This window comes from Sceloporus occidentalis, unplaced genomic scaffold (genome assembly GCF_023333645.1).
Source record: "Sceloporus occidentalis isolate IW3139 unplaced genomic scaffold, rSceOcc1.0.p SCAF_2, whole genome shotgun sequence".
Taxonomy (NCBI): domain Eukaryota; kingdom Metazoa; phylum Chordata; class Lepidosauria; order Squamata; family Phrynosomatidae; genus Sceloporus; species Sceloporus occidentalis.
Genome location: NW_028316982.1, coordinates 26,255,832 through 26,271,902, shown reverse-complemented (window position 1 = coordinate 26,271,902; position 16,071 = coordinate 26,255,832). Strand labels below are relative to the sequence as shown.

General features: G+C 41.7%; 1 protein-coding gene across 1 annotated transcript in view; it reads right to left on the bottom strand.

Moving 5' to 3' along the window:
• LOC149318056 (protein phosphatase 1L) overlaps nucleotides 1-16,071 on the bottom strand; it is a 281,502-nt gene that overhangs the window by 88,369 nt on the left and 177,062 nt on the right. The window contains exon 3 of the mRNA XM_089508926.1: nucleotides 7,706-7,880. Within this exon, the coding sequence (XP_089365052.1) occupies nucleotides 7,706-7,880 (175 nt within the window). The remainder of the gene's footprint in view (nucleotides 1-7,705; nucleotides 7,881-16,071) is intronic.

The window sequence follows — 16,071 nt, the reverse complement described above, 5'->3', positions numbered from 1 at the left end:
AAGCAGCTGATGTCATACTCCTGCTCATCAAAACATTCTGGAACTATGACTCAATGATTTATGACTCCACTACATACATGATTTATGATAGCACATGATAACACACAAAGGCAAGAACTGCCCTGAGTGTATGACCTGAAACAAGCTGCCCCCTTATCCTTATGGAAGGGCCAACATTAAATGGGGAGACAGAAGTCAAAGATCAGAATAATTAAATATACACATTGTGTTGACTATTGTGCAAAAAGGACAGAATGCAGACACTTATAAAAATATTGGTTGTAGGTCTCTGACTTAACAGATGTCAGTATGCAAAGGGATCTTGTAGCACCTTTGAGACTAACTGTGTGAAAGAGGTTCTAGCAAAAGCTTTTGTAGACATAGGCCTCAAACAGATAGGGCAAAAAGGGGTGTATAGAGACAGCTCCCACCCCGACTGCTGCAGGACGGATCCCTCCGCGTAAGGGGAAATCATTGTATGCTGAAGCCCCATAGAAAGTAATGGGGCTTGTGCCCGTGGCGTGTGGTAATGTGGCGGCGCAAGCACACCATGGGCGCACGCCGCATGGGCACATGTCCCATTAGTTGTTCTGAGATGCGCGATGGGCTCTTCTGGTGCAGCTTGCAGCATATGCTGAAAGCCATATATGGCGCGCCCACATAAAATGTGGGCATGCTGTACAATTACCGACATGCGCAAAGTGTAAATTCACAAAGTCTGTACTGGGGCCAGTATTGAGGAAGCAGTCTGCGAAAGCTTATGCTATGGCTTTTTTGCACAGTCAGTCTGAAAGGTGCTACAAAATCTCTTTGCATACTGATATTCCAGACTAACAAAACTATGACCTTCAATTCGAACAGATACTGATGAGTGTTAATATATACACTGTGTATATTTCAATATGTTTTACCCTGGCAGTATAGAACTTTCTGGAGTCAAAGTGTTGTAGTACCATTAAAAGAGTAGTGAGGCTGAGCTCCTTAATAATACGATCTTTGATTTAACATTGAATCAGGTTCAATGGGCACGCTTTACGCAGCTTTCAGCATACACTGAAAGCCGTGCGGGGAAAAGGGGGTGGCGCGTTCCATAGGGATGAATGGGGTGTGTGCCCATGGCACGTGCATGCCACCGCACCACTGCATGCATGAGCCCCATTCATTTAAATGGGGCTCGAGCATAGGAGGTATTTGTTTTACGCGGGGGAGTCCAGAACGGATCCCCCACATAAAGAAAGGGCGAACTGTACACAGAATCTGTTGCAAAGTATCTATCTATCTATCTATCTATCTATCTATCTATCTATCTATCTATGCACAGAAATATTTACTATAAGTGAACAAAGAATCCTAACAGAACAAGTCATGTAAATTCCCTTTTCATGTGTCTGTGATAATATATAAGTATGATGGCATCCCACTTGCCTGTGTTGTTGTGTTGTCTATTTGTTTACGTGTATATACCCAAAATACAAACGGAAAGGCAAGCCTTTCTTCACTTGGTTGCTACTCTGCTTCCTGGCACCACTAAACCCAATTATTCCCAAACATGGCTTATCAGGGATGCCACTTTTTAATGACACAAATTTAAACATTACGTGACAATTTCAATCCATCTGTTATATTTGGCCTTGCTTCCTCTTGGAAAGCTTCCTTAGTTAAAACTTCACTGGAAATCATGTCAACGCATGTGGCTATTTTTAGCTGAGCTCATTTTGTTTGGTGGCTTTGATGTAGTGACTTCCTAATAGGAAACATTTACAAGGAGAGTTGTTAAGTATGTGGAACCCACTAAAGGCATGGTATGGTTGGAAGACTTTTTTTTTTAAATAGAAAAAAAGTCTAACTGACACAGCAGTTATTATTGTACAAGTTTATCCCTGGAGATTCAATTTATGAGAGGAACAAAACAGTTTTGCTCATTCCTTGTGACATTTGGATAAACTGGGCCTTCTTTGCACTGCACTATGATATCACTTTAACTTTCACAGCTGCATCCTATGATATCTTGGGATTTGTTGTTTGGGGAGGCATTATAGTTTCCTGGCAGATAATGCTAGGGATCTCATAAACCACAAATCCCAATATTCCATAAGATAGAACCATTAGAGTGGTGCCTAAAATCATAGACTTATAGAGCTAGAATGCAGGATCTCTAGTTAAAGCATTCCTAGCAGGTAGCTGTCCAATCCCTTTTTGAAGACATTCAGAGAAGGAAAGCAGACTACCTTGGTTCCATTGCTAAACCACTCTGTCAAGAAGATCCTGCTAATGTTCAGTTGAAATCTACTCTCCTATAAATTCAAATCATTAGACCTGGTGATATCCTCTGGAGCAGCAAAGAACAGGCCTGCCCACTGCTTTTTATGATAGTCCCTTAGTTATTTAAAAAGTGCAATCATGTCATCCCTTCACCAAGCTGAACATGCCCAGCTCCTTCAACCTTTCCTCATATATTTTGCTTTCCATACAGGAAAGCTACAGGAAAAGAGATTCCACCTCAACATTAGGAGGAACTTCCTGACAGTAAGGGCTGTTCGACAGTGGAACACATTCCCTCGGAGTGTAGTGGAGTCTCCTTCTTTGGAGGTCTTTAAGCAGAGGCTGGATGGCCATCTGTCAGGTATGCTTTAAGCAGAGGCTGAGAGTTCCTGCATGGCAGGGGGTTGGACTGGATGACCCTTGTGGTCTCTTCCAACTCTACGATTCTATGATTCTATGATCATGGGTTTTTCTTGACAAGGTTTCTTCAGAGGAGGTTTGCCATTGCCTTCGTCTGAGACCGAGAGCATGTGACTTGTCCCAGGTCACCCAGTGGGTTTCATGGCCAAGCGGGGAACTGAATCTTGGTCTCCAGAGTCATAGTCTGATGCTCAAACCTAAACACTAAAATATTATTTAGCCTCTATGCTGCAGCATCACATTGCTGGGTCATGTTCAACAAATCCCAAGGTTCTTTTTGCATGTAGTACTGCTGAGCCATGTGTCCCCCATTCTATTCCTGTGAATTTGGTTTGTCTAGTCTAAATGTAGAATTGTGCATTTGTCTCTATTGATTTTCATTTCACCAATTTAATTAATTTCACTAATTCACTAATGAATACCCATCTTGTTGGGGGCAATTGGCTTACAGATTGTAAACCACTTAGTGCACCAAAAGCATCTGAGGAAGTAGACTGAAGTCTACAAAAGCTCATGCTGCCAACTTCTTACCTTCAATTAGTCTCAAAGGTGCTACAAGATCTCTCTATATACGGATTCTATAGATTAACATGGCTATATCTTTGAATTCTAGGGAGTGCCGAGTTCACTATAAAGTGGTATAGAAATGTAAATTGTATTGCTATTGCTAATTTCTACCCAATTTTCTAGTTTATCTAAGTTTTTTTGAATTCTGTAAAGCTGTAAGTGTGTAGTATGAAAGAAACCCTGGATACACTCTGTCCACATTGTCCTCAACAGCATCTGGAGAAGAATCCATTCGATTGTTAACTTCCACTAGGAAACTGTGTGCTCAGGATTATTTGGAAACGATATAATAATCCAAACAAAGCCAATACCATAATGTCATTAAATCAATCTATGATGCAGTCAAAACTAAAGTACTCTGTTCAGATTGAGTCACTGTTTCTCAAAAATAATTTCTCAGAGCTACAGCAGCCCTGAAACCCCCTCACTCATTATTTGAGTGCAGAATAGAGTTTACGTGGACCCCACTCCTACAAAGCACATACAACTTTAAAAAACCCTCATCTCACAAATAGGACAACCCAAGCATACTTGTGCTGATGCCTCTGCCACTGGCAGTCTGTGGTTCAAGCAGTTCAATTCCCCCATTTCACAGTGTGAAATGCCTCCCCACCGCCACCAAACATAAGATTATGGGCTGCTGCTGGTCACTGCTGTCAATGAAAGACTTAAGCTTAATTCTCTCCTACTGAAATCAAGTTTCCTGAAAATCATTAAATTAGCACACCATGCCTTTTCAATATTTAAAATTATGCCAAAGGACTTACTGATGATACACTTTGGACTGATTTATACTTAATGTTCCAGGACTAGCAAAAAGATGGGATGGCAGTTCAGGAACATACTATGGGCTTCTATCTTGTTTCTACTCCCTCCTTCCCTACATTACACAATTATTATTATTATTATTATTATTATTATTATTATTATTATTATTATTATTATATTTTCTTATATTCTGCCTTTCTCCCAATATAGGAACTTGAGGTAATTAGTTACCTCCTCTTTGATACAAACCATTGTTTGCCATTGCATACGTGAACATGGAAATGGCTTGCAACCACCTCAAAAACCATAATTTCAAATTACTGGCGGGTTATAGACTGCCGCTTTGCGGCGGTCTCCCGCCGGCGACATTTGCTCCGTGAGGGAGCCGCAGCAGCCACACCGCGCGGCTCCCGCATGGAGCAAAAAAGAAGCTCCATTTTGGAGCTTCTTTTTGCGGCGCCTCTATGATGTCGCGAGGCGCCTGGGGCGGACTCGCGACGTCATAGATGCCGTGCGACGTCTGGACGCACAGCGTCCGATACATAAAGATGGCGGCGCCTGTATGAACAGGGCGCTGCCATCTTGTACGTATTCTATACGTACTAGGGTTAGGGGGTGCGGAAGCACCGCCCCTTCCTAACCCTAGTACGTATAGAATACGTACTAAATGGCGGTGTGTAACCCGCCACTATTTTCCTTTCTTTGAAATACAGTCCGCAGCACCAGGTATTCATTGGGAGCCCCCAGCCAAGAATAAGCCAGCCTAGCTTCCAAGATCGGATGGGATCTGATGCCTTCAGGGGTATGTGTGGAACCTTAAATACGTCCAGCATTTTGGACAGCTCATCTAAAGTTAAAATTAAAGTTAAGAGGATATTCAACATGCCATTTAAATGGAAGCCTTCATCAGGAATCCTAGTCCTAACTTTATTCATTTGTACAACTTTGATCCTTCTAAAATCTGGGCTTTCTGCTAGAAAAGTTTCAACATGTCAGATACCTCAGAGACTTAATACCATGTTAGATTTCTGACTGACACTTAAGAGAATTCCAGCTGCTTGTGATTATAGATGCTAAGTACTTGAGAGGCCGCCAGAAGATATGTGCTGCTGCCATCCTGCTGATGTATATGGTGACAGTTATATTTTCACCTGAAATGGTTATAATTTCTTTCACTTCAAAACTACCATGCTTCTTTCCTCTCTCCCAGCCCCATTCTCTTCACTCAGTAGTCTACCTACTCACATAACATGTCAATTTGGAAACCATTTTGACCCTCTCATTAAAATGAAAGAAGTTTGACAAAGCACTGAAGTCTATCATGACAGGAGCAATCCTCACAACTATGGTGTAGTTAAATGGCTACAGGATTTGCAATTGTGAACATCTGCTGCAATTATTATTACTTCAAAAAACACACACACTTTTTGCACAGCAGTCATAATCAGGCCTTGCTTCAGAACAGGTAGTACCATTACTTCTCTTGTAGCTAACAAGAGAATTGATTGGAATGCTAAAGCAGTCTTTCTTCCTCATTATGTATATAAATACAGGATTTATGTTCAGATTATGTGACATTTTAAAGCTATTTTTTTAATTACACAAAACTTTTAAACTAGACTTGCTTATGCAGCTCTTTGCCCCAACATGATTAGCTCACCTCTAGTTGTCACTGGATGCATGTGTGTGATTTCCTGCTTTACACACCTACATGCTCCTTTTTTTAAAAAATGAGAGAAAGAGCAGTTAGCATCCTAACTACTGACCAGAATAAGTAACTGCAGGGGTAGGCAACCTTTTTGAGCCGGGGGCCGTGTTGCTGTCCCTCAGACAACTGGGGGGCCGAAGCCGAGGGGTGGAGCTTCCACCCTCCAGGGGCGGGGCCGTGTTCCGGGGGTGGAGATTCCACCCTCCGGGGCGGAGCCGCATGCCAGGGGCGGAGCTTCCACCCTCCGGGGGCCAGGCCGCCTCCTCTTTGCCAGCCCCTGATGGGGCCCCAGGCCCTGTCAGAGGCCAGCAAAAAAGCCGGCAGGGGCCGCCAGCGCTGGAGGCCTCCACCTCTTTGCTGGTCCCTGACGGAGCCCCAGGCCCCGTCAGAGGCCGGCAAAAAAGCCGGTGGGGGCCGCCAGTGCTGGAGGCCTCCTCTGGCAAAAAAGCCGGCAGGGGCCTCCAGCGCTGGATGCCTCCTCCTCTTTGTCGGCCCCTAATATAAAATAATGGGGCCCCAGGCCCCGTCAGAGGCCGGCAAAAAAGTCCTAGAGGCCCGCTGCCACCGCCGGAGCCCTGTTGGAGGGCCCCAGCGATGGCAATGGGGCTCCTAGAGGCCTGCTGCCACCGCTGGAGCCCTGTTGGAGGGCCCCAGCGACGGCAACGGGCCTCCTGCCGCCGCCGGAGCTCTGCTGGAGTGCCCCAGCGATGGCATCGGGCCTCCCAGAGACCGGCTGCCGCCGCCGGAGCCCTATTGGAGGGCCCCAGCAACCGCAACGGGCCTCCTAGAGGCCACCGCCAATGGCAGCGAAGTCTCACGCGACTTTTCCCGTGGCCGCGCAAGACTTCGCCTCTAGGCCGCCGCCATTTTGTTTCTCAAAATGGCGGCAAAGTCTCGCGCAACCACAGGAAAGGTCACGCGAGACTTCGCCACCATTTTGAGAAATAAAATGGCGGCGCCCGGAGTGGCAGGAGTGGGCACGGGCCGGCCGAAAGGCCTCCGTGGGCCGCATCCGGCCCGCGGGCCACAGGTTGCCGACCCCTGAGTAACTGGCAACTCCCAAGCCAACCTTCCTCCCCCCCTCTTTTTTTTCCTAGCGAAAAGGAGTTGATTGTTTCTCTTGGGAGACTCTAGGGGGATTATCACACCCGCCCTTACCATGGTTAAAACACTGGTAAAATGCTCCAGAAGTCTGAAGGTGTGATATCCAGTCACGCTTCTGAAGCATCACTGAAGTGACCCCTCTCCTCTCCAGTTGTCAAAGCATTCATGGAGCAGCCATTTCTTCATACTAGGAATTTCCATTATGAAGAAATGGCTGCTCTGTGAACGCTTTGCTCGAGTGTGATAATCTCCTATGAGTGGGTGTTTATTTTTGAAATAGGTTATTTAAACAAGGCTACCCAGCAAAGTGGACTTCTAGCCATTTTCATTTTCACTTTTTCCCACTTTTTGGCAGTCTGTATGACCTTTTGAGGGTTCCAGAGGCATGAAACTGGCCCAGGAACCTGTCAAAGTCACCCACTCATGACAAAGGTTTTCATTTTTCCAGTAATTGTGTTGGAGATTTTGGCTGAGATTTCTGCAGTTTTAATTTGAAGTAGCCCCTTGAAAGGCTTTTTAGCTAATAAAATACCATCTTTCCAGCATCTTGAGATGTCTCTCCTCTTTTCCAGTGGATTGCACTGGATGCTCTCCAGTTTTTGTCTTATCCCCAGCCCGAAAACAGACTATGAAATTCTCTCTCCAGATCATTTTCTGGAGAGGTTATTAAAACAAAAATGTATGAATAAGTTTAACATTGTTATCTATGGAAAGCTCCTAAGAAAGGATAGTTCTGCAAGAAAGTGTATGGCATAATTATTCATATACACTTGGACAGTTACAATTTTGAAGACACTTGGCAACAATATCTGCCATAAGAAATTTAAATGAATATTAAAGACGGCACCTAGTCTTTCTCACAAATTGTCAACATACCTGCTTCATCATAGGACACAGTCAATTTTTCTAGCATTTCTCGGTCAATTGACAGGATCTGCTGTTCCAGGATAGTCTGGTAAGACAAAACACTGTTTTCCTTATCTTTCTCATAGTCTTGAAGATGTTGTTTCAGGACCTCTGGTAAGCGGGACTTCACATACTCTGCTGCAGACTACAGAAGGGGAAAAGAAAGGAAAAAAATAGTTTGCTTTGGGTACAATATTCCATAACTTGAGCATGTATTTTCTCTCACATTTTTACTTCTCTCCACATATGCTCAAATAAACATAGAAAAATTGTTGACATTTATAAAAAAAAATAAAAATATGAAAAGCAAAGTAAAACATTGTCATTTATCCATTCTTTCTGGCCAAAATTAAAATTTTAAAGCTATCTAAATGAAAATGTTTCTCTTTACACAACTCACCACTTTCTGTACCATTATCTGTCCAGTTGAAAATACTGTATAATTAATCAGATACTACCAGCATTTACTGGCATTTTAAAACAGAAATTATTTCTTCAAGGTCAAGGCCTACAAGGCTGCAGCTTTAGGGAAATCACTGAAGGCCAGTAAATGGCCAAATGTTGAATTTATTGTTACAGTTTTACCACCAGGGCAGCAGCATTTGGAGCTGGAAAAAGGTCAGACCATCCCTCTTAATTCAGTTACAAGAGTTTTCACCAATGCTTATTTCATTATAACTCAGATTCTGTCCCCAAAAGGCTACCTGAGATATACTGATGACAACTTTACTATTTGGATTCATGGACAGGAGACTCTGGTGAAGTTCCATGAGGGCTTCACTAAATTTTATTCCACTGACAATTTGATCCTACAGTAACCTGCAACAGATTTACTTTCTGCACAACTAGATAATGGACACATAAGCACCACATATTATCAGAAGCCTGTTGTTATAATACATACAAAAATGTGTCCAGCGTCTACCCAGAATACACTGTAAAAGCTACATGGTGCAAACAGTTGTATCTCCACATGGCACAATTATGGCAGTTTGATACCACTTGAACTGTCATGATTCCATCTCACAGAATCGTGGGACTTGTAGTTTGTTGTGAATTCTCCCCTGGAAATCTCTAGTCTTCCCACCCACCCCCATTTGCAACAATAGCCCATGATTCTTATTTCTTTATTTTTTTGTCATTTGACATGTTCACATTTATTTATGTCATTTGCCTCTCTCCCAGAGTGGGACCCAAAGTAGCTCTGAGAGAGTGAATCAATTAAAAAATCTTCATAATAAAATTTAAAAAGGCAATTAAAACCACTAGATAAAACAATATGAAATAATGTAAAAGACACATAAAAGTGAAAAAGATAAAGAAGGCATCCCATTAAGAGGCTCTCCTTGCTTACACACTAAAAGCCTGCATAAACACAAAGGTCTTTGTCTGCCAGTGAAAGAAGAGGAGGGAGGCAGCCACCCTAAGGGCACAGAGTTCTTCCACGCTTCTTGCTGATGTAATACCCACCAAAAGGATGTTCTTCTAGATCAGTGATTCCCCAAGTGGTATTCCCCCCAGGGGCTGTTGGAAAGATTCAGGTGGGTGGTGAGCAGAAAAGGGGGCAGCAGGGGGCTTTCAGTCAAAGTATTGGTGTGCAAGAAAGACAAGGGGAACCAATGGCCTTTAGGATCATGGTGGGGATGATGATTGCATGAAATTTCTTTTCAAAGTCCCTTAAAACCATCACACAGCCTCCATGATTGTTTTGTGTGATGGTGTCTCCCACTCTTCACCTGCCCACATGAACTCACTCCCTTAGCCACATCTTTCACTAGTAGCGGCAGCTGGGAAATTAGTAGTAGTATTTCTGTTTCTTTCACTGGACAGGCTAAGAACAGAGGTAGCAGAAGAAACAATGTGGGCTGGGGGAAATGACACTAGAAGCTGTGTGGGGAAAGCATGTCTCCAGGGAAGGAGTGTGGGAAGTATCTGGGTCAATACTTGGAATGAGTCCTTTATCTTGGAGTGGCTCCGGTAGTTAAAATCTCTCCCTTTCCCCATCCATTCCAGACCCCAGACCAGAGCATGTAGCCTCTCTGAACCCCCTATGACACACAACAGCTGTGCCCATATCCACCACAACAAAGAAGGACTGAGAGTCCTTCCTCACCAGTGAGAAGCACCTGGTCACCTTGGGAGAGGCAACCAAGCAGTTGGCAGAGCAGTGACTGAAAGCCTCTTGTCCTCACTGGCCTTTGCCACAAGGCAGTAGTGTCACTAAGATTGGTGTCACCTGGTGCAAAAACTGGTGCAATTGGTGCCAACCCCCATTGACCTCCTCACCTACCAGACCATACAGAACCATTAGTAATGTGTTTGTACTAATGTTACACCTTAATAATTCCATATATCACTGAATGTAATGGCAATAGTTGTGACACAAACAACTTCTTTGTCATCCTAACTCCTGAAGCTGGAAGGTGTTGTCTTCCATTCACACAAGAGACCCTAGCTTCAGGAGTGGGGTGCAGGAAGAATCCAGGAATTCTTCCTCCTCTTAACTCACAAAGTAGGAGGTTGGTGTGTCAATGGGAGACAGCAACTTTCAGCTCCTGAAGCATGCAGAATTGACACAACAGCCTTCTGCATTGTGAGTTTAGGCCTTCTGCTTTGGGGGTGCTAGTGTTGTCACCAAAGAGGAAAGGGAGCGATAGCCCCCAAAAGTTTGGGGACTACTGAACCACTGTTCTAGATAAAAGACAGATATTGGAAGATGCCACTGACACAAAGGGTTTCCTGGAGAGTTGCAAGAGGACCAGCTCCAAACTCCATTGAGGTGAGGGATTTGACACCATCATCAGATGGTTTCTGTACCCCTTTCGAAACTTTTTAACCAATGCATTCTGGAAACAGGAAGGCTTGCCGATGATCTGGAAGTTAGATGATGGAGAGTGAGTTGCAGCAGTCATGGTATTCTAAAGAAGGGTGGTGAGTGTAGACTTAAACTACACAAGCAAAATGTAGGATCTCAGCTATTCTTCATGTACTCCCACTTGCTATCTTCTCATCTATGATTCCATATCTCCAAGGCTAGCCAACATTCCCATACCCCATTCCCAGATGCTTTTTTTGCTGAACTAATGAACAAAAATGGAGGGACCATGACCTCATGAAAATGCAGGAAATATTTTGTAGTTCCTTTGCAAAAAATCCTGTGTACTCGAATTTTCATAGAAAACAAGATTCCCTCAGGGATCCATTTTAGGTGGCATGCAATACAACTGGAATGGGGCATGATGTTCATATATATTAAAAAAAAATCAGGCTCCTGAGAAACAAGATTGGGTCAAGATATTTTGGTGTTGGAAAAGAAAAATATATATTCCATTTTTGAGCTCCTTAGAGGAAAATAGATGACAAATATAGAAATTAATATATAAATTTCCACCCTACAGTGGAAAAAGGTGCCGTACTAAGTCTCATGGCAAAACAGTTGTGATTCCTGGCCTAAAGACTTCTTTCTCATGTTTTGCAGACCATAACAAAAGCCTTTAAAATGGAAAAAATGCTATGATTTGTAAGTATTTCTGATTACTGTTTCCAGTACTAAATATACTTATTATACATGGGTAGTGGAAGACCTTACACTATCTGAACAGTATGCTTTCAAACAAATGTAAAGGTTGACATGACAGTCATAAAGAAATTATAGCAAAAGGAAGGATCTTTGGAAAGTGAGACACTATCTTTAAATAGTACATTCATGTTTTACACGAAACAAATTAAAAACAAGGTGCTCCAAGGCTAAAGGAGGGATGGACACAAAGTAGCATGGTTCTATGGCATTAAAATGTCCTGGAAAAATTATGACTTTTCTCAAATTTGCTTCTTGGAAAATATAAAGTTAACTTAAACTATTCTTGCTAACAAAACAAAGGACCACTTCCAATACTATCTTGTCTTCAGTGTACCTCAGCTGGCTAAGGCTGAGAAAATACCTTGGTGAGCAAGAATTATTGTGGAGTGAGATTATATTAGAGCAGCTGAACTAAGCTGCAAGAAACATACAAACTTCTGATGGCATTCTGCAAGTATGCCTTCTGATTCCTTTCTCTTCTCTTCAGTTTCTTGGAATACTGCAGTTGTGACTAATAGGGAGAGGAGGTCTGGCTGTATCATTTTCAATTTATCTTTGATGATGCTTAGTTTGCCTTTCAGATGCAAAGTTGCACTCCTTTCCTCCCACTATTGTACTGCTGGAATTCATAGCAAGCTAAAATACAGTTGAAACCAGAGTTTTTACTTTTCAAGCCTGAGAATTTATTCCTTTCAAATATTTCTGTTCAACAAATTTGTGTTCTACTTCATTCCAAATAAAGGTAAACTTTGTAAAGAACAAGGAAGTTTGTATTCTACATTGCTTGACTGGTTGGAAGAAAGGAGAAGGCAGTTTATAAATCTTTCTTGTTTCTTTACATTTTCTTCATTCCCTAGCCCTTAAATTTCCTTTGTTCTGTCATGATTAAGATTAAATAACAAAACAAAATAATAACAGACTAAGTTGTGAAGGGGACCTGGTGCAGGATACCATGTTTCTCCTTTATTATCATCCCTTCACTGGCTCCCCTTTCCCTTCCGTACTCAGTATAAGCTTCTGTTAACTTTTAAAGCCCTGCATGGGCTGGCCCCTCTTTATTGATCTGAATTTCTTTTTCCTTACATTCCTACTCGTATCCTCCTTTTTGTAGTCAAGGTCTGCTGTCCCAGCCTAGGATCTCCACTGCCCCATCCCGGATTCATCCCTTTTCACTTGCTGCCTCTCACTCCTGGATCCTTCCTCCCCCATGAACATGGGTCACCACTTCATTGATGACTTTTAAATCTGTGTTGAAGACCACCCTGTTCAGGGAAGCTTTCCCAGGCACTGTGTGAATATTTTTCTGATATTTATTAGATAGTGGATGTTGATGTTTTAATTGTTGCCTGTTTTTTAACTAATTCTATTTTATATTACTACTTACTGTTTATATGTATTTTGTAGTTTGTACGCCATTGGCAGGTTTTATATTTTTACTGACTTGATATTTGTATGTACAGCGCTGTGTACATTTACAGCACTATAAAATAAACTATAATAATAATAATAATAATAATAATAATAATAATAATAATGGAAAAAATAAAATCTGGAATGGATTTCTTTGGGTAAAAGAGACTGTTTCCTAAATCCTGTTGTTGTTTAAAAAATGCATGTTGGGGCTTGTCAGAAAAATGGGGAAAATGTTTAATTTTCAGAAATAAACCTCCAGGAAGCTCCATTTTATGAGACACAATGCATTTGTATTCATTAGCTGTTCTCCTTAAATCTTAATTCAGGTTGCTATGCTTGATGGAAAGTTCAAAGTAGTCTGTATATGTTCAGGGGCATTTTCACTACATTTTTGCTGGATGGCAGAAATATACTAAGCCTAGATGCAACTTAGAATCATAGAATTGGAAGAGACCACAAGGGCCATCCAGTCAAACCCCCTGCCATGCAGGAACTCTCAGCCTCTGCTTAAAGACCCCCAAGGAAGGAGACTCCACTACACTCCGAGGGAATGTGTTCCACTGTCGAACAGCCCTTACTGTCAGGAAGTTCTTCCTAATGTTGAGGTGGAATCTCTTTTCCTGCAGTTTGCATCCATTGTTCCGTGTTCTTGTCTCTGGAGCAGCAGAAAACAAGCTTGCTCCCTCCTCAATATGACATCCTTTCAAATATTTAAACAGGGCTATCATATCACCTCTTAACCTTCTCTTCTACAGGCTAAGTATCCCCCGCTCCCTGAGTCTTTCCTCATAGGGCTTGGTTTCCAGACCCTTCACCATTTTAGTCTCCCTCCTTTGGACACGCTCCAATTTCTCAACATCCTTTTTGAATTGTGGTGCCCAGAACTGGACACAATATTCCAGATGGGCTCCGACCAAAGCAGAATATAGTGGCACTATTACTTCTCTTGATCTTCTAGACACTATACTTTTATTGATGCAGCCTAAAATTGCATTGGCCTTTTTATCTGTAGCATCACACAGTTGACTCATGTTTAACTTGTGGTCTACTTAGACTCCCTGATCCCTTTCATACATATAAGTCTCTCGTTCAGCCAGGTATCCCCCATCCTATATCTGTGCATTTTATTTTTCTGCCCTAAGTGCAGTACCTTACATTTCTCCGTGTTGAATTTCATTTTGTTAGCTTTGGCCCAGCTTTCTAGTCTATTCAGGGCATTTTGAATTTTGATCCTGTCCTCTGGAGTATTAGCTATTCCTCCTAATTTAGTGTCATCTGCAAATTTGATAAGTATGCTCCCAATTCTGTCATCCAGGTCATTGATAAAGATGTTGAATAACACTGGCCCCAGGACAGAGCCCTGTGGGACCCCACTGGTCACTTCTCTCCAAGATGAAAAAGTGCCATTGTTGAGCACCCTTTGGCTTCGGCCAGTCAACCAATTACAAATCCATGTAACAGTTACCTTGTCTAATCCACATTTTACAAGCTTGTCTGCAAGAATGTCATGGGGAAACTTGTCAAAGGCCTTATTGAAATCAAGATATACTATATCTACAGCATTCCCTTCATCTACCAAGCTGGTAATTTTATCAAAAAAAGAGATCATATTAGTCTGGCATGACATGTTTCTCTGAAACCCATGTTGACTTTTTGTGATTATGGAATTGCCTTCTAGATGTTCACAGACTCTCTGTTTAATGATCTGCTCTAGAATCTTTCCTGGTATAGATGTCAGACTAACTGGATGATAATTATACTTGTGGACTTGATAATAGTATACACATTTGAAAATTTCTGTTTGCATAATGATTTTTTTACATCCTAATGTATCTCCACAGTGAATATGTATTATGCAAACATAGAGCGCTTTATAAATAAAGTATAATAATAATAATAATAATAATAAGTATAATAGAGCGTATCCATGTTGCAGTTATAGCAGTATCACACCACTTAAACTGAAATGATGCCATTCTGGGATTTGCAATTTGCAGAGGTCCTTTCATTTGTCTCCTAGAGAGCTCCAGTGCTATAGTGCAGGGTGTGTGTGTGACAGCTGTATAGCCGAGTATTCCATAGACCTCACTACAATTCCCAAATCCCAAAGAATGGAGCAAAATGGCATTAACAGCAGTGTGAAACTGCCATAATTCTGTAGTGTGGATATACCTACCATTTTGTGCACTGTAGTAATCAAAGATATTCTACATGGTTGTGGCAATATATATAGACTTCAGAAATTGGAGAGAGATCGAATGTGAATGAAATCCAGAAGAGTGGAGAGGAGCTGTGCACAGTGTATGTGGGTTAGGCAAGAAGAGGGCAACAGCCATGATAACTGCTTTGAAGAATTTCAAAGTAGGCTTCTAGAAGCAGCTTTGAAAAATATTTGCTGTTGCTGCAGTTGCAGCTCTTGGCTACAACTATAGCAAGATTCCTAAGAAAAATGATAAGGAAAAAGACTAGTATAATATTTGTCTTTCCCTTCCAGTTACCAAGGAAAATGAATTAAAGCATATGAAATGTTCTAATCTATTTCTAAGATCTAGCTATAAATTGTTTCCCTTTATCCAACGCTCATTCATTTTGCTGGTTTATATTTAGTCTTTGTAATTCTTCAGATAATTGTGTTAGGGAACCCTAACATATAACTGAAGTTGCATTCAATTTGTCTGGAAGTCAGGCAGTGCAGAACGAATGAAATTATTCTATCAAATGCAAATTAACTCACAACATAAGCACAAGATATTTAATACTAGGTTTTAAATAGTAATTTGCCTACTAGCACTGGTAGGGAGAAGATATACTATATAGTAATTATTGGCATGAGGTTAACAGATCCAATGTTTCCTTGCTACTGGCTACTGCAGAACTTTGAAAAAGAATAGTCACCTTCAAGAACTTGGCAGAGTCAGCCCAGTGTAGCAATTTGAGTGGTGAACTATAACTCTATAGGCCAGGGTTCAAATCCCCGCTTAGCGCTGGAAACTCACCAGATGACCCTGAGTAAATCACACTCTCTCAGCCTGAGAGGAAGACAAAGGCCAACCCGCTCGGTACAAATCTTGATGGGAAACATTGTTTGGCCCTAATATTTATATATTTTGAATGAATACAATTTCATCTTAATATGAAATCCACATGCATTTGTATTATTAATTGGGCTTTTCCAGAACACATGGCTTCCCTCCTGAATGCTTACTCATCTCTGACCTTCTTTGAGACGGTTCAGCTGTGTTAAGGCCAGAGATATATATTTGCTGAAACAGTTAAGAAAGAATGAGGCAACTATAAAAGTCTTTCAAAAAATTGAGCAATACAAAGTGCCACAAAGTTCTTC